Source organism: Pleurodeles waltl, chromosome 6, assembly GCF_031143425.1.
Source record: "Pleurodeles waltl isolate 20211129_DDA chromosome 6, aPleWal1.hap1.20221129, whole genome shotgun sequence".
In the NCBI taxonomy this organism is placed as follows: domain Eukaryota; kingdom Metazoa; phylum Chordata; class Amphibia; order Caudata; family Salamandridae; genus Pleurodeles; species Pleurodeles waltl.
Genome location: NC_090445.1, coordinates 966,004,838 through 966,026,448, shown reverse-complemented (window position 1 = coordinate 966,026,448; position 21,611 = coordinate 966,004,838). Strand labels below are relative to the sequence as shown.

Sequence of the window (21,611 nt, the reverse complement as noted above, 5' to 3'; positions counted from 1 at the left end):
TTCGGTGCATGCTGATGCAGGGGAGTAGCTCCTCTACTCCAAGGGAGATCTTTCCTGGTTGTTGGGCTGCTAGGCAGTTCCCCAAGGGTTTGGTGAAGTTCTCTAGCTGTTTGTGAAGTCAGTCCCAGCGGCTGTCAACCTGAAAGAGTTTGATGCCAATCTGTGATGCAGGTCTTCAGTTCTCGCTCTCTTGGTCCTTCTTACTTCCTCGTTCCCAGTAGTCGAAGTCTTGACTTTATCTGCTTTCCTGGTGTCAGGGTGCCACCTAAAAACTCAATTTAAGGGTGTTGAAGGGAGTGTAAGGTAGTAGCCAAGGAGCTACTTACCTCTGGGGTCACTACACCCCCTATATGACCACTTCCTGCAAGGAGTGGGCATAACTCTGTCTCAGAGTTCCTAATTTCACAAAACACAAAAGATAGTGGAATTATTTTTCGTGTTCACTTCAGGTAGCCCATCCTAGGAGTGTGACTAGCCTGACTGTGTAAAACACTCCTAACTAATTTCCAGCCTTTCCTAGTGCCAGATAGGCCTCAGGGCGGGGGTGGCATTCTCCAGGTCTGGAGGAAGCCAGGGTCCCATATCAAAAGCATCCAAGGCTATCAAGCCTCTGGCCTTGATGTGCTGATTTAATAGCCATCCTGCTGGAGGAGGTGATAAAACCTCCTGCCAGAGCAGGCATTGTTCCTGACCTCCTGAGAGCATGGGATCTCATCTACAAGGGGTCAGAAATGCATCTCTGGTGGCATGCTTGGCACAGTCAGCCAGCACAGTAGAGGACTAGTAAGGCTTCAGGGGTGCATATCATAATACATCTAATACTGGCATCAGTACAGATGTATTAAGTCAAGGAAGTTGATACCAAACACCATAGGTGTCAGTTGAGCCATTATGTAGCCTGTAACTCGTTTTGACTGGTGCCAAGTACATACCTTGAGATGGCTTCTCTGCTCACTTGTAATCTCTAGCAATGGTAGCAGACATTACAGGGGCATATCTGCTCATGCACATATATCCTTGTGTGCTATAATGCCCCTTGCTTTAGGGCCCCAAGGCCTGCTGTAGTGATGACTTACATATTGCCCGTGCCGTGTCTTTGGAATGGCACAAGTGTGTAATGCATGGTTAGCACTATTTCATGCAGCCTGCAATGGCAGTCTGTGTGTAATTTGTGTGTGGGTCCCTTAGGTGGCATAATGTATGCTGCAGCCCTTACGGACCATCTTTAGTACTGATGCCCTACGTACCAGGCGTACCATCCTCAAGGGATTTACAAGGGTACTAAAGTCCATGCCAGTTGGGTTCCAATTAGACAATATCTTGTTTTAGAGAGAGCACTGGCACCGAGGTCTGGTTAGCAGGACTCAGTGCACTGTCAAGGTTGAAATACCAGCATCTAGCAGCTCAAAAGGAGGCAAAAAAGAGGAGGCGGTACTGCAACAAAGAAAACCCAATTTTCTAAAGGACTATGCCTCAAAATAACAGCAACCACTAGTATCAAAATACGCTGGTCTGGAGGATGCACCCATGTTTCCCCCACAGCCACAGACCCTGTAGTCAAATGTCAGACACTATCATGGACCATCTCCAGTGAACTAAGAAATTAATGTTCAGTCAAAAAACACAATAGATGTGACAGGCAGTCAAACCTGGGAGTTGTGGTACAGAATTGCTGGCCAAGTGAGCACCTTTGTCGTAAGAAACTGGTATTGTGGACAGGAATGCAAAACAACCATTCTGCTCACTAAATAAGTCCTCCTTATTGTGAAGGAGCCAGCCAAGTCCTTCCAAAAGAATTAATAAAATCTGTTCTTGCTGGGCCACATACAGAATTAAAGAATTGGTGTGCAAATGGGGTGTATTTCTGCTGTCTCTGTAACATGGGTTAAATTAGGGTATACACACTTGACCCTTATTCAAGTGTGGGGTTTGAGCCTAGAACCTACACGCAAGTCAAATCTTTCCCAACAGCTCTAAGCAGCTTCCTGAGGAAGTCCCCACCTTGCTTTGAAGATGTCAGGGTCGGGTTTCTTAAGACCGACAAACTTACACTTTCGCCTATGCTTCAACTGTCCTCCTCTCCAAGCAGTGATACCTAAATAGAAGTCAGAGTTCCCGATGGACAGGTATTGTGGATGTGAACAAGGCACGAATCAACTGTATATTGGGCAGTACTTTCCCCTGCACTTCTAAATACCAACATTATAGCACAAGTGCTCAAGTTCTGATAAAAACCCTAAAGAACAGATGGACGGATAGTTTGAAAGTATCACTTTCACCTGTCTACAGCTGCCCTGAAGCTAGAAAGAAAGTTTAAGGGCCAGAAGAATGGCATGAAGCTCCTGTGCCATTCATGCAGAAGGAGCTAGTCCATTGCTCAGAAACCTAACAATACCAGAAGATGAAAGGAAAGACGAAGCTGAAAAAACAGGCATGAAGGATGTACTTAAAGAACCACCAATCCCAAAACTAAAAGGACTCCCACTGGATCAAAACACAGAGACAATCACTTCTATTCAGCCAAGACAATGGTCAAAGAATCAAAAGTGAATAAGCAGTGATTCTGTCTAGCACACTTGCTCACCTGTTGAGTCCTCTGACATATTCTGCACATTGCTTTACCGGAGGCTGATTGAGGGAGCTGGGCATCACCTAATACAAATGGCCTCCGACTCCACAACAAGTGCTTCAGTGAACTGTGTGAGCGACTACTTTACAACTATAGTCCTCTGTCTCACCTGCTGGCTTAATACTGTGCTTCTCGTTATAATGTGCTAATGCTACATGCAGTACCACATTAAGTCCAAGTCTACCAGCTTTGTCAAAGTGTGTTTAAATTTCCAAATAGCTCACAGCTGCTACCAAACGTTTGTCGATTGGTACTGTTTGACAACCAGTGACTTTCACTACATTTTCGAAAGAAAGCCATTTAGCGAGGACACAGAGCTAGAGTTGAAAAATCTTCAAGAGCAGGTCACAGACTAACATTGTGCTCTGAAGAATTATCAATAAAAAGTTATTAACGTTCAAGTGCTGGTTCATGTTTGGGCTCATAAGGCTGCTTCTGAAGGTGCTGGGAAGTTAGTGATGGTTTTTATTTATATCTGGCCTATTTTATGCTTGCTAATAAAGCCAAATCTTTCTCATTGACCTTGAAGCAGTCTAATTCTGGTATTTTATTCTAACTGTGCTCAAATGTACAGCAAGACTCAAATGCTTGGTCAAGCTACCATTTTATTGTGAAGTATAGCAAAATGAGCAACACCTCCATTCCTACTATTGAGGACAGATAAGCAATTTAGAATAACAGGCAATTTGGCACCTATGACTTAGCACCTTTGGCTGGATCTGTGTGATAGAGACATAAGGACTTACAGATGCTGGTTTGCAGAACGAGTGGGAATGGGAATCCTGCACCGATTCTATATGTGTACTGCAACCACCAGATGACATAGGTTGGGGACCAACCAGCAAATGGCCTTATCTCTTTGTTATGTTGCTACTTACTCCTTTTTGGTTAGAAATGGGGTGAGTGATCTAGAATGCTTTACCTCCAGAGAGCAGATGCAACTGCAAGTTCTAAACAAATCTCAGAATGAAAGCCTACCAGAAGGAACTGCAAGGCATGCAATTTCCTATGGCCTTTCATGGGATTAAGGCTTAAAATTTTAAACCTATGCCACATTTTCACCACAAAGTATTTCTGCCACACCCTCTGGGGGGACACGTGCTAGATTTTACTTTGAAAATATAATTCAAGTCTGTTTTAAAACACTGTCAGTTTAAAAAAATATTTAAGACCTTCTCCCCCCTGCTTTCCAAAATGCAAACAATCGTTTTTTCCAGTTTCTGGACTCCATGGATCAGGGGAGTAGTCAATCTGTAAAAACATCCAAGAAAAATAGAAAAATAACACCAACATCGATAGGTTTGAGAAGGGAGACTAAGTAAATTCTGCATTTTTTTGTTTTTAAGGTGTTAAAAAAAAGGGGGGGCTAGTAAATAAAAAATACTGAAAGTTTAAACTGGCGGTTGTATAGCAGTGCAAAGGGTGGACAGGTTGGAGAGGGCACACAAGCCTGAGTGGGCAGCAGGGAGACTTCTGCTTACACAAAGCGAGCCTCCTCTCTGAATGAGGTGCAAAGAGCTTGCTACTTGCATGGGATGAAATGGTCTTCTGCTTGTACAATGCAGCACCCTTCAACTTAGGGAAAAAGCAAATACTTTCCTCCAGCTCTTTAGCTGTCCCTAGGTTTGGGACAGGACTGTTCCTATCCCATGTTCAGAGCCATCAGTCTGCACTATGAACTGCTTCGCATAATCTGGAGCCTTGAGAACACATTGCTTCCTTCAGAGTGTCAAGTCATTTGACAGCTCACTGCCTAGTTTACTTTCTTTGGCACTTCTTGGAGATCAATTCTGTGAGGGGTGCCACAAAAGTACCATAGTCCTTCACAAACCTCTTGTAGCACCCAGTTAAGCCAAGCAATGTCCTGACTTGGGTCTGGGTGGTTGGAGTTTCCCCAGCCCAGAATTGTCTGGATCTTGGGTTGTAGTGGTTGAACTTGGCCTCCAACTAAAAGGTGTCCCACGTATACGACCCGACCTTCCTCTATCTGGCATTTGATTGTCTTGAAAGTGAGGCCAGCACTTCTCAGAGCCACTAGAACCTTTCCAAGGTGGATCAAGTGATCCTACCAGGTAGAGCTAAAGACAGCAATATCATCAAGATATGCTGCACTAAACTCTTAACCCAGCAAGGACTTTATTCACCAACCGTTGAAAGGGGGCAGGGGCATTCTTCAATCCAAAGGGCATAACAGTAAACTGCTAATGCCCATCAGGAGTAGAGAATGATGATGTCTCCATTGCTCCAGGGGATCAGATCTATCTGCCAGTACCCTTATGTGAGATTGAAAGTACTGAGATATTTGGCTGCCCCTAGCCTGTCAATTAGTTCATCAGCCCTAGTAATTGGGTGGGCATCTGTTTTGGTCACAGTATTTAGACCCCTTTAATCCACACAAAATCTCATTTCTTTCTTTCCACCTGGGGAATGAGGCTACAGGAGTTAATCAACTGAGCTGGCCCAGGGGCTCTCAGCGTGCTCAATGACTCCTAATTTTCACATCTTGCTTACTTCTGCTTGAATGCTCTCTGACATGATCAGACTGTCTATAGATTTTTATTCTCGACAGGCAAGCTATCCCCAGTATCCAAATCATATGTACACCAGGTAGCCTGACCAGGGTTAAAGAAGAGTTCAGCATACTGATGCAAGACTTGCTTTCAGTCAGTCTGCTGTTGGTTAGTGAAGGTGTCTGAAAAGATCACTCCTTCAACTGAGCCATCTTTGTGGTTACTGGAGAAAGGATCAGGGAGAGGTTCACTCTCTGCTTCCTGTCCCTCAGCAGTGATCATGATCATTTAAGCTCTGTAGTAATAGGGGTTTAAGGCGATTGACATGGATAACCCTTTTGAGGTTTCTGCAAGAGCCAAAGTCCAGCAAGTAGGTGAGTTTCCTTTTCTCTCTAAGATAGGGTAGGGTCCACTTCATTTATCCTGTAGGGACTAGGAGCCAGAGGCTCCAAAACCCATACCTTCTGCTTGAAACTCCACCAGTGCAGCCTTTTGGTCACACCAGAGATTCTGGAGCCCTTGGATGGCCTCTAGGATTTTAGATGTCTTTTCCGTGTACTCAGCCTTTCAGGAGCAAAGGCCAAGTACTTAGTCCACAATATCCTGCTTAGATTCTCAGAGGTCTCGCTCATCCCTCCTTCACAAGACAAAGTGGTCCCCTTACAGGATGCCCAAACAGAAGTTAAAAGGGGGAAAATCCTACTCCCTTTTGTGGCACTTCCCTATATGCAAAAAGCAGGCATGGAAGTAAGACATCCCATTTCCTGAGTTTCTCATGGGGTCCAGCAATCATGCTTTTCAATGTCTTGTTGAATCTCTCCACAAGGCCATTGGTTTGTAGGTGGTATGGGATAGTGAACTTAAAGGTCACACCACATTCAGCCCACATGCGTTTCAGATAGCCATACATGAGGTTTGTACCTTTCACACCAGCTCCTGAGGGTCCTAGCTACTGCACGGGCAGTAGTAGTCCTCAGGGGAAATACTTCAGTACATCTAGTTGCATGATCAAGTACAGCAAATATGAATCAGTTCCCTGATGCATTTGGAGAGTCAAAGGGACTGACAATGTTAATCCTTACCCTTTCAAATGGAACCCCCAACCACTGGAATTAAGGGGGCCTTTGGGTGGTCACCTGTCTTGACAGGAGATACAAGAGGTACAAAACTCCTTCACCTTCTGGGACATACCTTGCCAGTAGAAGTCGTTCACCAACCTACTCCATGTTTTTGCCTGGCCAAGATGCCCAGCTAGGGGGATATCATGGGCCAAAGTGGGGAGAAGCTCTCTAAAATGCTGAGGCACTACCACTATCCTAGAGGCATCAGGTTTGGGGTCTCTGGCCTTTGTGAAAAGGAGTCCCTCCTCCCAATAGGTCTTGTGGAAGCCAAGGAGTTCTCCTTTTTCCTGATCAACAGCTTTGTGTTTCAGGCCTTCAAGAGTGGCACGGGTCCTCTGTCCTCTGCACAAATGCTCGCTAGAAGGCCCCCTGCTGGGCCCAAAAGCTCTGCTGTGTAAGGCCCAAGCACCTGGGGCTCAGTTCCCTCTGGGGCTGACAGGTTTTCTCCCTGTTAAGATGGAACATGCGCTGGTATCTGTTTTAAAGCTGGTCCCCTAGTCTTCTTGCCCTTTCTCTTGATAGGTTGGGCCATTATTCCAGATTCCAACTCTATTTCAACCTGTGCTTTGTTTTGTGCTCTGGTTTTGATGCACATCCATCCAACCCAAGATCCAGACAATTCTGGGCTGGGGAAACTCCAACCACCCAGACCCAAGTCAGGACATTGCTTGGCTTACATGGGTACTACGAGAGGTTTGTGAAGGACTATGGTACTTTTGTGGCACCCCTCACAGAATTGATCTCCAAGAAGTGCCAAAGAAAGTAAACTAGGCAGTGAGCTGTCAAATGACTTGACACTCTGAAGGAAGAAATGTGTTCTCAAGGCTCCAGATTATGCGAAGCAGTTCATAGTGCAGACTGATGGCTCTGAACATGGGATAGGAACAGTCATGTCCCAAACCTAGGGACAGCTAACGAGCTGGAGGAAAGTATTTGCTTTTTCCCTAAGTTGAAGGGTGCTGCATTGTACAAGCAGAAGACCATTTCATCCCATGCAAGCAGCAGGCTCTTTGCACCTCATTCAGAGAGGAGGCTCGCTTCTTTGCGTAAGCAGAAGTCTCCCTGCTGCCCACTCAGCCTTGTGTGCCCTCTCCAACCTGTCCACCCTTTGCACTGCTATGCAACCTCCAGTTTAAACTTTCAGTATTTATTTAATAGCCCCCCTTTTTTTTAACACCTTAAAAACAAAAAAATGCAGAATTTACTTAGTCTCCCTTCTCAAACCTATCGATGTTGGTGTTATTTTTCTATTTTTCTTGGATGTTTTTACAGATTAACTACTCCCCTGATCCATGGAGTCCAGAAACTGGAAAAAAACGATTGTTTGCATTTTGGAAAGCAGGGGGGAGAAAGTCTTACATTTTTTTTTTTAAACTGACAGTGTACTAAAACAGACTTGAATGATATTTTCAAAGTAAGGGGCATATTGCTCATGCAGCTATGCCCTCACATGTGGTATAGGGCACCCTCCCTTGAGGCTGTAAGGCCTGCTAGAGGGATGTCTTACCTATGCTACAGTCAGTGTTTTGTGGGCATGACAACCTGAAGGGGATGCCGTGTCGACTTTGCCTTTTTTTCCCACACCAACACACACAATCTGCAATGGCAGTGTGCATGTTACCTTAGGGTGGCACAACACGTGTTGCAGCCCTTAGGGACCCTCCCTGGTCACAGGGCCCTTGGTATCACTGGTACCTTTTACAAGGGACTTATCTGTGTGCCAGAGGTGTGCCAATTGTGGAAACAAGGGTACATTCTTAGAGAAAGAACACTGGTGCTGGGGCCTGGTTAGCAGGTAACATGCACACTGCCATTGCAGATTGTGTGTGTTGGTGGGTGAAAAAAAGGCAAAGTCGACATGGCATCCCCTTCAGGTTGTCATGCCCACAAAACACGGACTGTAGCATAGGTAAGACACCCCTCTAGCAGGCCTTAAAGCCTCAAGGGAGGGTGCCCTATACCACATGTGAGGGCTTAGCTGCATGAGCAATATGCCCCTACAGTATCTAAGTCCATTCTTAGACATTGTAAGTGCAGTGTGGCCATATTAAGTATATGATCTGGGAGTTTGTCATTACTAGCGCCACAGTTCCATAAAGGCTACACTGAATACTGGGAAGTTTGGTATCAAACTTCTCAGCACAATACACCCCCACTGATGCCAGTGTGATATTTATTAAACAATACACATAGAGGGCATCTTAAGAGATGCCCCCTGTATTATACCCAATCCTCTAGTGTAGGACTGACTGGTCTGTGCGAGCCTGCCACTAGCAGATGAGTTTCTGACACCCAAAGGGTGAGGGCCTTTGTGCTCTGAGGTTAGAAACAAAGCCTGCTCTGGGTGGAGGTGCTTTTCACCTCCCCCCTGCAGGAACTAACACCTGGTGGTGAGCCTCAAAGGCTCAGGCCTAGTGTTACAATGCCCCCAGGGCACTCCAGCCCCTGGAGATGCCCGCCCCCCTGGATAAGCCCCCACTTTTGGCAGCCAGTTCAGTGGAAAACTCAAGAAAAACAAGGAGGAGTGACCACTTCACCTGAGACCACTTCTAAGGTGTCCAGGGCTGAGGTGACCCCCCTCTCTGCAGAATCCTCCATATTTTTGGGAGGACAGGGACCAATAGGGATAGGAATTTGCCCCCCTCCCCAAAGGGAGTGGACACAAGGAGGGTGTAGCCACCCTCAGGGACAGTAGCCATTGGCTACTGCCCTCTGACCCCTGTAACACCCCTAAATCTTGTATTCAAGGGCTTCCCTGAACCAAACTCACCAGATTCCTGGCAACCTACAAGAAGGACTGCTAAGCTGAAACCCCAGCAGAGAAGAAGGAAGACAATTGCTTTGGCCCCAGCCCTACCAGCCTGTCTCTGCTTCAAAGAACCTGCAAAAAGACCAGCGATGCATTGGCCCATGTCCAGGTGGTCCACCCAGCAAGAGAGGGTCCTCAGGCGATTCCGAGCAAGTGCCCACCCTGGGTTGACCTCTCCACCCCTCCACAACAACACTTGCAGAGGGAATCCCGAGGACCCCTCTAACCACGAAACTCCAGAGGAGATATCAGATGCCTGAAGGCACACTGCACCCGCATCCCCCAGGCCTTCGATAAACCGACCCCCGGTGCCTCAACATTCAGCAGGCAGTCCTCCTTCCTATCAGACCGGTGGTGTGCCCTAGACCGCGCCTGCAGCCTCTGAGTGACCCCCTGGGGTCTCCTCAGAGGCCGGCATTGTAAACCCGATGTCCTGTTTCCACCCTGCACCCAGCCGCCCCTGTGCCGCTCAGGGTGTGTGTTTGGTGCCTTCTTGTGGCCCCTTCAGTGCTCTTCTAATACCCCGGTCTGTACTCCAAGTCACGGGAACTTACCTGCTGGCTGACCGTATTCAGAGTACCCCATGTCTCCATATGAGCCCACGTTAAATTTGCTCAACTTTGACCTCTGCACCCAGCCGGCCCGTGTTGCTGGTGGTGGGTGTTTGGGGTTAACTTGAACCCCAACTGGTGGACTTCCTAAAACCCAGAGTCTGAGGCTGTAAGTGTTGTACTTACCTGTAAACAGATCTAACTTTTCTTCCCCTGTAACTGTTTGAAAAATGCAGCGTGCCCATTTTTAAAATAGCTTTTTGCCAATAATTCCAAAACGGTATTACTTACCTATTTCAAACAAAGTACTGTTGATACCTGTGTGAAATATGAAACTTTTAAGGTACTTCTCTGCAACTTGAATCTTGTTGTTCTAAAAAGAAACTAAGAAAATATATTTTTGCAATATAAAAATCATTGGTCTGGAGTTAAACCATTGAGTGTGTGCTTCTTCAATTTCTGTGTGTGTACAACAAATGCTTAGCACTACCCTCTGATAAGCCTAACTGCTCAACCACATTACCTCAAAATAGAGCATTAGTATTATCTACTTTGGCCTCTGTTAAGCCTCTGGGGAATCCCTGGACTATGTGCACACTATATCTCACTTTGACATAGTATAAACAGAGCCAGCTTCTTACACTCAACAGAAGGTCTTTCATCAATAAATTGTAAAGCCCTTCATAATCATGCACACTGTTACCTTTTAACCAACCACCTAGCGTCTTTACTGAAAAGTCTACAAAATCTACCCAGGACTGTCTGTGCGTTTTTAAGCCTCCCTGAATTTGATTTTGTACTCCTCAGGAGTGAGTCCAAATCCCTCTATCAGGGTGTCCTTCATGAGGTCCTATGACCTTGCATCTGCCTCATTCAGTGTCAGGAGTCTATTCCTGTACTTTCCCGAGAACATTTCCCAAAGGCAAGAGCCCCAGTGCTGTTTGCTAAGCTCTCTGGAAACAGGCCATCTCAAAGACTGTGAATCACTTGGTGGTATCATCACCATACTCATATTTGGGGACAATCCCTTTAGGGATTTTAGGGTCAGAGAGTCCTACTCGGTCCTAAGATATAAAGTTGCTACCACCATTCGTAGGTGCTAAACCCTTCTCTGCTCTTTCCCTTTCTATGGCCAGTATTCTGTCCTCCAGGGAAATCCTTCGAGCTAATCGCTCTGAAATAAATTTCACCTTCAATGTTCTTCTCTGAACCTTGAGGGACCCGAGCCATACTCACTAGAAGGAGGTGCTCTAGACATCTGTGGGGTACAAGTTCCTCTTTTGAGGCTCCTCCTCCTAACTCAATCTGCCCTGGTAATCAGGGCTGGTGGTCCCATCAGTAGGATGGTCCTTCTTATACTGTGACAACAGCTTCTGGAGCTTTACAGTGGTAGGGTTTGAGCCTGTTAATTTTGTACCCTTTGAAGAGGACTCTTAACTCCTTATGAGAAAGCTGGAGGTAAGGAGTAAGGTGGAACTCTTTATCCATGCCCTCTGAGGTAGTCACTGTACTAAAGTTGGGAACTTTTACAGCTAGATAAAAATCCTGGGAACTTTTACAGCTAGATAAAAATACTAACAGATTTTACAGTCCTAACTAAAGTAAATTAGGAAGATTTTTAAACTGTTAAGCTACCATTACCTAACCAGTGCCCTAACAGTTACTTTTAAGAATGTGGAAAAAAGATATCCAATTCAGTAGAAAATATCTTCTTAAAATTCTACCTTAAAATATACATTATTATAATAAAAGCACCCTTACCGTGACACAATAGATTGCCTCTGACCAGCAGGTATGCTCCCATCTAAACGCAAGTATGTGACAGATGGCAAGTGAGGCTTCAGGAGATCATGTTCAACAATATCCAGCATGCTTTTCAGTTGGCAGAAGATTAGTAATCTGTGTTGTGCCACTACCGCTTCAGTACCTCCTTCGGATGTCCCACCATTGCCTAAACCACAGTCTAAAAGAAGCTTTGAAAGAAGGTACATTGCATTTTACTTTTGCAAGGACTGTGAAAAATAAATACATTTTTATAGAAATAATTAAATGACTGCTTTATCTGAAGAACTTTAATATGAAATTAACCCCACGTTGGGATATGCTACTAGCTAACAAAAACAATGGCAGTACCACATGCATACTAGTCTGAGCAAAGTTTCTACACTCTGGAACAGAAGACAGTATCTGTACACAGTGAAGCTTCAACAGCATTTCAAGGGATTTTTAAGACATTCCAGTTTCTGAATGACACTTTACAGAGCTACTAAAACAAGCCATAAGAGAACATCTAACGCAGAAAAGCTTTGTGTTTATTAGGGCTGATGTACAAGTTGCTTAGCTTCAGTAACGATATATCTAGTAGAGATTATATTCTAGTTGCAAATTCTTTACCTTAGATTTTTCCGCCAGGTGTCATACTGGATCTTGAAATAATTTCTTTGAGCAATACCCTTGTGTGTCAGTAGGTGGCGTCTGACTCCGCTGGCGTTGCCATCGTAGTTGCAGTGATTACGTCAGGAGTAGTACATAGACGCGGCCTCAGCGCAGTGACGTCAGTTTCAGTTCACAAATTTCCGCACCAAAGCGCAGAGCCACGAAGAACACTGAAATTGGTGCATCAGAGCTAATGCCCTGAATGGGGAAGCCCTGTTCCCACAAATTAGTTCGGAAGCTGGGAGGATGTGTGGGTCGGTAAAGAATCAGCAACTAGAATATGTCTCTACCAGATATATTGTTACTGAAGGAAAGTAATTTGTAAATCTGATAGACTTCTAGTTGGAGATTCCTTACCTTAGAATAGATACCCAAGCAATGCCATCCTCTGAGGTGGGCTGCGAACCATGACCATACTAGAAAGTCCTGCAGGACCGAACAACCAAAGCAGCCGTCCTTATGGACCTGAATGTCCAGGCAGTAATGTTTTGTAAATGTGTGCAAGGATGCCCATGTAGCTTCCTGGCAGATATCCAGGACAGGAACTCTGTGTGCTAACATTGTGGAAGAAGCAGTTGCTCTGGTGGACTGAGCGCACAAGCCCTCAGGGGGTTGCTTCTTTTCCAAAGCGTAGCAAACTTTTGATGCAAAGATGTACCCATCGTGAGATAGTACGTTTTTGCACTGCCTTCCCTTTCTTTGCACCTACATATCCAACATAGAGTTGACCGTCCACTAGCAAATCTTTAATGCAATTGAGATAGAACACCAATGCCCTTTTTGGATCCAAGCAGTGGAGTCTCTCCTCATGAGAAGGAAGTGGAGATGAGTAAAAAGTAGGCAAAGTGATGGACTAGCCTACATGAAAAGGTGTAACGACTTTGGGAAAGATGGAAGCCTTAGGGCGTAACACCACTTTATCAGGATGCACAGACAAAAATGGGGGCTTAGAAGATAGAGCCTGAAGTTCACTCAGTCTGCAAGCAGAAGTGATGGCAACAAGAAAAACAGTTTTGAAAGTAAGGAGTCGTAAGAGACAATTGTTCATCGGCTCAAGGGGGAGTACACATTAAGTAAGGAAAAGATTGAGGTCCCAATAAGGTATGATAAACGGAGTGGGAGGAAGCAAATGGGTGAGGACCTTAAGGAACCTACTAACAATAGGAGACTTAAAAGAGTGAAGGCTGATCACGCAACCTAATAAAGGCTGAGATAGCCGATAAATAACCTTTAAGGGTGCCCAAGGCAGAGCCCTGCTGGGCCAAAGAAAGAATGAACAAACAAACCTCAGAAAGAGGAGAGAGAGGGAATAAACAGATTTGTTGGCAGGCAATGCCACAAATTTATGCCAACAACAGGCGTATATACCGTTTTGGTGACCGAGCTGCAGCCTGGAAGTCCTTGAACCTCTCAAGTGTAGGGTCCACCTGGTCTCCAAAGAGACGGGAGCCATCAAAGGGCATGTCCAGAAGAGTATGTTGGACATCCCGAGAAACCAGATGTACGTAACCAGGCGTGGTGCCTCAAGGCCACTGTCGTCGCAACGCATCTACCCAGAGCGTTGGTCGTGTCCAGCCCACATCAGATAGTGAACTTTGCTGTGTCTCTCCCATCGGTGACAGCTTGGGATACTATAGCATGGGCCACCTCTGTTATCTGCGGCAGAACTTGCACAACCGTATATCAGAGAGTAAGTATAACGGCCCCAAAAGGCATGCGGTGTTCACTGACCACAGCACGAGACTGGAGGAAGAAAACATCTTCCCAAATTGATCCAGCCTTTTAGATTCCCTGTCCAGAGGTGCGGAAGGGAATGCACCAAAGGAGGAGGGTGCCTGGATTACAAGGCTCTCAGGCGTGGGGTGTTGGGACAGTAATATAGGGTCGTTCAGAGTGGGCTGATAGCGGCGTGTGATTGTCCTGTTCACAGGAGCCCCTGTTTTGGGTCTGGACCAAGTACCCAAAAGGACATTGGTGAGGGCTTCACTAAATGGAAAAAGAGGTTCAGATGTGGAAGCCCCTGGTTGAAGCACCTCCGTCAGGAGATTAGACCTGACCTGAACAGTAGGCAGCTCAAGGCTGAGGACCTCAGCCATCCTACTGGCCACCATGGAATAAGTTGCTCCCTCCGCCGTAGCCACGGTAGGAGGAGACAGCATGCCAGCGTCTGGAGAGGTATCCAGACCACTGGCCTCACCTAACTCCTGTGCCCAGTCCAAGTTAGGGTCATCCTGGTATTCATAAGGGTCCAGGGACCCCCTCCAATCCTTCCCTGAATTTGAACCCATAAGAATAAGGGTCAGAATCCAACCTGGGGTTAATAGACCCCATTGAAGAAGGGGGAGGCATCACCCGACACTCGTCCGGCTCAGTCGTCGGGGATCAGGATTGGGTCGACATCGATGGTGGGCACCACCAATGTCGGGAGCGTCCACAATCGAACTGGCGCCAGGGAAGCTCTTGATGATATGACTGGATCCGAGAGCAGACCTGGAGGAGACTTCGGTAGCTGGAGCGGTACCCGAAATAACCCCCCCACCGAACCCCTTGGGCCCAAAGACGCCGTAGTGGGGTCATGCTGCCTAAAAATTAGGCACTTGGCCTCATGAGCTTCTTTCAATTAGGCAGGGGTCGCCCCGGCTCCCAGAAACTCTGGGAGGTGCTGAGCCGACATCTCCTCGATGCACCAAAAATCACAAAAACTCGACAAAAGAGTCTAAGTCGGTCAAAAATTAACAAAGGATAGCTCTCTCTGGATCAGCATGTGGCATTGAAAGAAAAGAACAGATGTCGCTGCGCAGAGGCGGCGTCTATGTACTACTGCCGATGTCATAATGGTGACTACAATGCCAACAATGCCCGGTGAGTCGACCGATGCCACCCACTAACGTGCAAGGGTATTGCTCGAAGAAAAAAAATCTCTGGTTGCAGTATGACGCCTGGGGGAAAATTCTAATGCAAGGAATCTGCAACTAGAAGTCTATCAGATTGCAACAATAACAGTTCTTGGGCATAAAAAACATTGTTTTTGTCTCTATGAGACAAGAAGTAGGAGTTAATTTAGTTTTTTCTTTTAGGTTATAAATGAATCCAAGGTTCGACTCACATAACCAGCATTTTGGGATAGCAGCTTTATGTCAGGGATAGCGTGTGTGTGCAAGATAACTCTTAGAATATGCTGTCTGATAAATATGGTAATTCTGAGACTGGCAGTTAAGGTTCTTCCAAGCTGGAAGTCTTTAACTTGGGCTACTGCACTCTAGAGACTGTTTCAATAATCTGCAGCCCTGAAGGAAAGAGGTCAGGCCTGGGATTACTTTGAACAATTGCACTGACCCACACAAGTGAACCTGAAAGGGCGGGGGGAGCAATTATTCTATATTGTTGCTACTGAAGTGAATTCATGTTCTTCTCTGTTATCTATTTCGATTTTACAAAGGGCATATAGTATCACTTTATCACAGTGTTTAGTTGCCAACAGTAAGCCAGCATCTGAACATAGGTAATCTGACTGGCCATTATCTTTTAATTGTGTAAAAAGCCTTAAAAATATAAAAGATACACAAAATACATAAAATAGGCAAGACACATAAAACATAACATATGACTAAGGCAGGTAAGACTATCTCCAAATGCTTTTATCACTTTCTATGTATGCTAGAGCTTAAATCTCTGGACTTTCTTGAACAGTACACATTCTGGCTCTGCAATCTGAAAGAGTTTACATTTGAAGTGATTGTGGATGTAAGTGAAATTGGTTTGGGAGCTGTTTTCTGTCAGATAATTAACGGTAATGGTGTCGAAAGAGTTTCTCCTTGATCAATCACTACCCTACAGGAGTATGTTATGTTCCAAGGAAGATGAATTTTTGAGCTGTCTATCTAGACTTCCACTTAGCGGGGATGAGTGTGAAGTAGATAAATAATTGTTTCCCAATGTGTCATTGTTGCATTGGATGCTGTACATTGTGTAAACTATGCTATTTCTCCAGATGATGGTCTGATGAATGTCTGAAAGATAACGAGCACCATTCATCAATGCAGGTCTTATAAATTCATTGAAAAAACGTGAGTTACAACCTTAAAGATTTGTCATGTTTAAACTGAAATTAGTGTGGCATCAGGAACAATTGTCAGAGGTAATCTGTTGTGCCTCCTGGAAATTGGCAACAAATGATTGATTTAGCTCATAAGTCATTTGGGCATTACTTCTACAAAGGCCATTTAACAAATATATTATAGGTGGCCGGGTTTGGATAGAATGATGGGATCTGGTCAACAATTGTAGAGTTTGTTTGCTTTTGGACAAACATTGGCATGTTCGAAAATCTCCTCTTACGGATGATGGGATGCCTGACAAACCATGTGATAAGACTGCTATTGATTTTCTAAGTCCTTTCAATTGTTTGGATTCAGATTTGAGGTGTTTTGTCGTATTTGACTACTTTTCAGACAAGTTACTTACCTTCGGTAACTCCTTATCTGGTATAAGACAATATCTAGTTGCAAATTCCTTACCTTAGAGTTTCCCTAAGACACCAGTCTCGGTCTGAAGATTTTTCTCGAGCAGTACCTCTGTGTGTTAGGTAGCGTTGATCGGCTCCGTGTCAGACAGATATGTTGGCCCGAGTCCTATATAGACGCCACCTCGGCAAACTGAAGTCCGTTTCTTTTCACAACTTTCCATGTCAGAAGCACAAAGCCATGAACACCGGGCACTAGCGCATCAAAACTAGGGCCCTGGAAGGGAGTCCCTGTTCCTACAAATCAGTTTGCAGAGTCGGGAGAGATGGGTGGGTGTGTAACAAATCCGCAAATAAATCTCTCTACTTAAGGTAAGTAACTTGTCCATTTGACAGACCTCGAGTTGCAGATTCCTTACCTTAGAATAGATACTCAAGCAATACCATCGCCAGAGGTGGGTCTGTGAACTAAGATCATACTTGAAAGTCCTGCAGGACCGATCAGGCAAAGTGTCCGCTCCTACAGATCCAACTGTACAGGCAGTAGTGTTTGGTAAACGTGTGCAGAGGGCCACGTTGCCGCCTGACAGATGTTAAGGACTGGATCTCTGCGTGCTAACAGTGGGTGCAGCTTTAGCTCTAGTAGAATGAGCACAAACCCTCAGGGCTTCTTAGCCAGTGCGTAGAAAATATTAATTCAGAGTACCACCCATAGTCAGATGGTTCTCTTCTGCACTGCCCAACCATTCTTTGCACCCACATAATCCACAAAGAGCTGATTTTCCACCCGGAACTCTTTGGTGCAATCAAGGTAGAACGTCAATGCTCTTTTTGGGTCCGGGTGGTGGAGTCTCTCCTCTTTCTTAAAAGGATGCAGGGGTGTGTAAAAAGTATGCAAAGTTGGACTGGCGTACATGAAAGGGCATAATCACTTTTGGTAGAAAGGAAGCCCTAGTGCGAAGTACCACTGTCAGGATGGATGGAAAGGTAGGGTGTCTTAGATGAAAATGTCTGCAGCTCGCTCACCCTGAGGGCAGAGGTAGTGGCCACAAGGAAGGGTGTTTTCAAAATAAATGAGAAGCCTGAAAAGACAATAGCGGAGAGGCTCAAAAGGAGTACACATCAAATGTCAAAACTAAATTCAAAACCCATTGGGGCATAATGAATGGTGATGGAGGAAATAGGAGTAAAGCCTTTAAGGAACCTATTTACAATAGGGGATTTATACAAAGAAGGTTGATCAGGCAACCACAAAAAAAGCATAAATGACAGATAACCTTTGAGAGTGTCCAAAGCAGAGCCCTGCTGGGCCAGAGAAAGGATAAATAGGACTTCCGAGAGAGGGGCATAAAGAGGGTCAACAGACTTGTCTGTGCACCATTCCACAAATTTAATCCAACAACAGGCTTATACTGTTTTGGTGGAGGCCCACCTGGCTGCTAAGATTGCATTACACACTTCGGGTGGAAGGTCAAAAGCTGTCTACACTCAATCTCCATGCAAGGAGGAGACTGGACAGGTTTGGTTGTAATGTGCATTGAAACAAACTTTCACTCCCGCCAATGTATCCTATCTTAAATGCTTTTTCTAATTGTAATATGTAAAATGTTGTGTATCCTATCTAGTGTCCCTGTCGTACAAGTTGCTTACCTTCGGTAACAATATATGTGGTAGAGACATTCTAGTTGCAAATTCCTTACCTTTGAATTTCTCCAGGTGTCAGACTGGATCCGGAGATTTTTCTTTGAGCGGTACCTCTGCGCACAGTCAGGTGGAGTCGGTCAACTCCACGGGCATTGTTGGCGTTGGGTTCACCGTGATGACGTCGCAGTTGTATATAGGCACCACCCCGGCATGCTGAAGTGAGTTTCTTTTCACAACTTTCCACGCCAGTACCGCGGAGCCATGAAGAAAACAGAGTGGTGCGCCAAAACTAGGGTCCTGAAGGGGAAGTTCCTGTCCCTAGAAATCAGTTCGCAGAGCGGGTCGGTAAGGAATCTGCAACTAGAATATGTCTCTACCAGATATATCGTTACCGAAGGTAAGTAACTTGTACATATGGTAAAGACTTCTAGTTGCAGATTCCTTAAATTTGAATAGATACCCAAGCAATACCAACCCCTGTGGTGGACTGCAAACCAAGATCACACCAAGAAGTCCTGCAGGACTGAACAGGCAAAGTAGCCGTCCCTTCGGACCTGATTGTCCAGACAGTAGTGTTTGGTAAAAGTGTGCAGAGATGCCCACGTTGTTGTCTGACAGATGTCCAGGACTGGAACACCCCGTGCTAGCGCTGTGGTAGCAGCAATAGGTCTGGTGGAGTGAGCTGCAAACCTTCGGAAGGTTGCTTTTTAGCCAGAGCGTAGCACATTTTGATGCATAAGAGTACCCATCGTGAAATGGTCCTCTTCTGCACCACCTTCCCCTTTTTTGCACCCACATATCCCACAAAGAGTTGAATGTCCATCCGGAAGTCCAGACGGTGGAGTCTCTCCTCTTTGTGAGAGGGATGTGGGGGTGCATAAAAGGTAGGTAAGGTGATTAACTGTCCGACATGGAAAGATGTCACTACTTTAGGTAGAAAAGAAGCCCTTGTGCGAAGCACCACCTTGCCAGAATGTATAGCCAGAATAGGTGGCTTAGATGACAGAGCCTGTGGCTCACTTACTCTCCGGGCAGAAGTAATGGCAACTAAAAAGACAGTCTTGATAGTTGAGAGCCGTAAAGGGCAGTTGTGAAGCGGCTCAAACGGGGTACACATAAGGTATGTTAATACCAGGTTTAGAACCTACTGGGGCATGATAAATGGGATAAGAGGAAATAGATGTGTGAAGCCTTTAAGAAACCTCCCAACTATAGGAGAGTTAAATTAGGAAGGCTGATCTGGTAACCTCAAGAAAGCAGAGATATTAGAAAGATATCCCTTAGGAGTGTCCAAGGTGGAACTCTGCTGGGCAAGGGAAAGAATATAGGGAAGGACTTGAGAAAGAGGAGCAGATAGAGGATCGACAGAATTGTCGCTGCACCATGCCACAATTTTCTTCCAACGACAGGCGTATACAGTTTTGGGTGAGTGACGTCTGGCTGCCAAGATAACGCCACAGACTTCAGGTGGCAGGTCAAAAGACGTCAACTGTTGCTGCTCAATCTCCACGCATGAAGCCACAGAGTTGACAGGTGGATGGAGGACCCTCCTTTGGTGCTACGACAGAAGATCCTCCCGAAGGGGCAGTCTGATCAGAGGAGCTATGTGTAGGAAAATGGCTCATTGCTGCAGTTACATAATGGCTTCACTGAACACTGGGAAGTTTGGTACCAAACTTCTCATAATAATAAACCCACACTGATGCCAATGTTGGATTTATTAATAAAAAGCACACAGAGTGCATCTTAGAGATGCCCCCTGTATTTTACCCAATCCTTCAGTGCAGGACTGACTGGTCTGTGCCAGCCTGCCACTGAGAGCTGAGTTTCTGGCCCCCTGGCGTGAGAGCCTTTGTGCTCTCTGGGGTCAGAAACAAAGCCTGCACCGGGTGGAGGTGATTCACACCTACCCCTGCAGGAACTGTAACACCTAGCAGTGAGCCTCAAGCTTCGTGTTACAATGCCCCAGGGCACTCCAGCTAGTAGAGATGCCCGCCCCACCAGACACATCCCCCACTTTTGGCAGCAAGTCTGGGGAGATAATGAGAAAAACAAGGAGGACTCACCCCCTCAGGCAGGTCTAATCCTAAAGTAACCACAGCTGATGTGAGCCCCTCCTTAGAAAATCCTCCATCTTGCTTTGGAGGATTTAGCCCAATAGGAATAGGAATGTGCCCCCCTCCCCAAAGGGAGGAGGCACAAGGAGAACGTAGCCACACTCAGCGACAGTAGCCATTGGCTAATGCCCTCCAACCCTAAACACCCCCCCCAAATTGAGTATTTAGGGGTGACGCTGAACCCAGGAAATCAGATTCCTGGTGACCAGACCAGAACAAGGACAGCTGACCTAAAAATCCCACAGAGAAGAAGATGACAACTGCTTTGGCCCCAGCCCTACCAGCCTGTCTCCAGATTGAAAGAACATGCAACAGCGATGCACCAGCGACCCCTGCCGACTCAGAGGACTGCCCTGCAAACCAAAGCAACAAGAAGAAACCATCTTTAAAAGGGACTCTCACCTCACTCCTGAAGCACGAGTCCCCAACACTCTGCACTCGATGTCCCCGGCCTGTGTCCAGAGAAACCAACACTGCAGCGAGGACCCCCAGGCGACTACCAGGAAGTGTCCACCCTGAGACGACCTCCCTGCACCCCCAAGGCGACACCTGCAGACAGAATCAAGAGGATCCCCCTGACCATGACTGCCCGGTAACAAAGAACCCGACACCTGGAAGAAGCACTACACCCGCAGCCCCTAGGCCAGAGAGGAACCAACTACAGGTGCAGGAGTGACCATCAGGAGGCCGTCATCTTTGCCCAATTGGTGGCTGGCCCGAGAAGCCCCTCTGCGCCCTACCTGCATTGCCAGAGTGACCCCTGGGTCCCTCCATTGATTTAAACGTAAAACCCAACACCTTCTTTGCACACTGCACCCGGCACCCGGCCGCCCCTGTGCCGCTGAGGGTGTTATTTGTGTGCCTGTTTGGGACCCCCCCAGTGCTCTACAAAACCCCCCTGGTCTGCTCCCAGAGGACGCAGGTACTTACCTGCTAGCAGACTGGAACCAGAGCACCCCTAGTCTCCATAGGTGCCTATGTTATTTAGGCCCCTCTTTGACCTCTGTACCTGACCGGCCCTGTGTTGCTTGTGCTGGGTGTTTGGGTTGACGTGAACCCCCAATGGTGGGCTGCCTATGCCCCAGAGTCTGAATTTTTAAGTGCTTTACTTACCTGACAAACTAACCTTCACTTACCTCCCCCAGGAACTGTTGAACTTTGCATTGTGTCCACTTTTAAAATAGCTTATTGCCATTTTATGCCAAACTGTGTACATTATTGTTTTACTTCAAAGTTCTATATTTACCTATGCCAAGCACCTTACAATTTATATCCTTACTTGAATTCTAAATCTTGTGGTTCTAAATTAAAGAAAATAATATTTTTCCATAT

General features: G+C 46.0%; 1 protein-coding gene across 2 annotated transcripts in view; it reads right to left on the bottom strand.

Annotated features, from left to right (window-relative positions):
* BTAF1 (B-TFIID TATA-box binding protein associated factor 1) overlaps nt 1-21,611 on the bottom strand; it is a 927,996-nt gene that overhangs the window by 118,568 nt on the left and 787,817 nt on the right. For both annotated transcript variants that reach the window (XM_069239796.1, XM_069239795.1), the window contains exon 35: nt 11,382-11,593. In XM_069239796.1, coding sequence (XP_069095897.1) covers nt 11,382-11,593 — 212 coding nt within the window. The remainder of the gene's footprint in view (nt 1-11,381; nt 11,594-21,611) is intronic.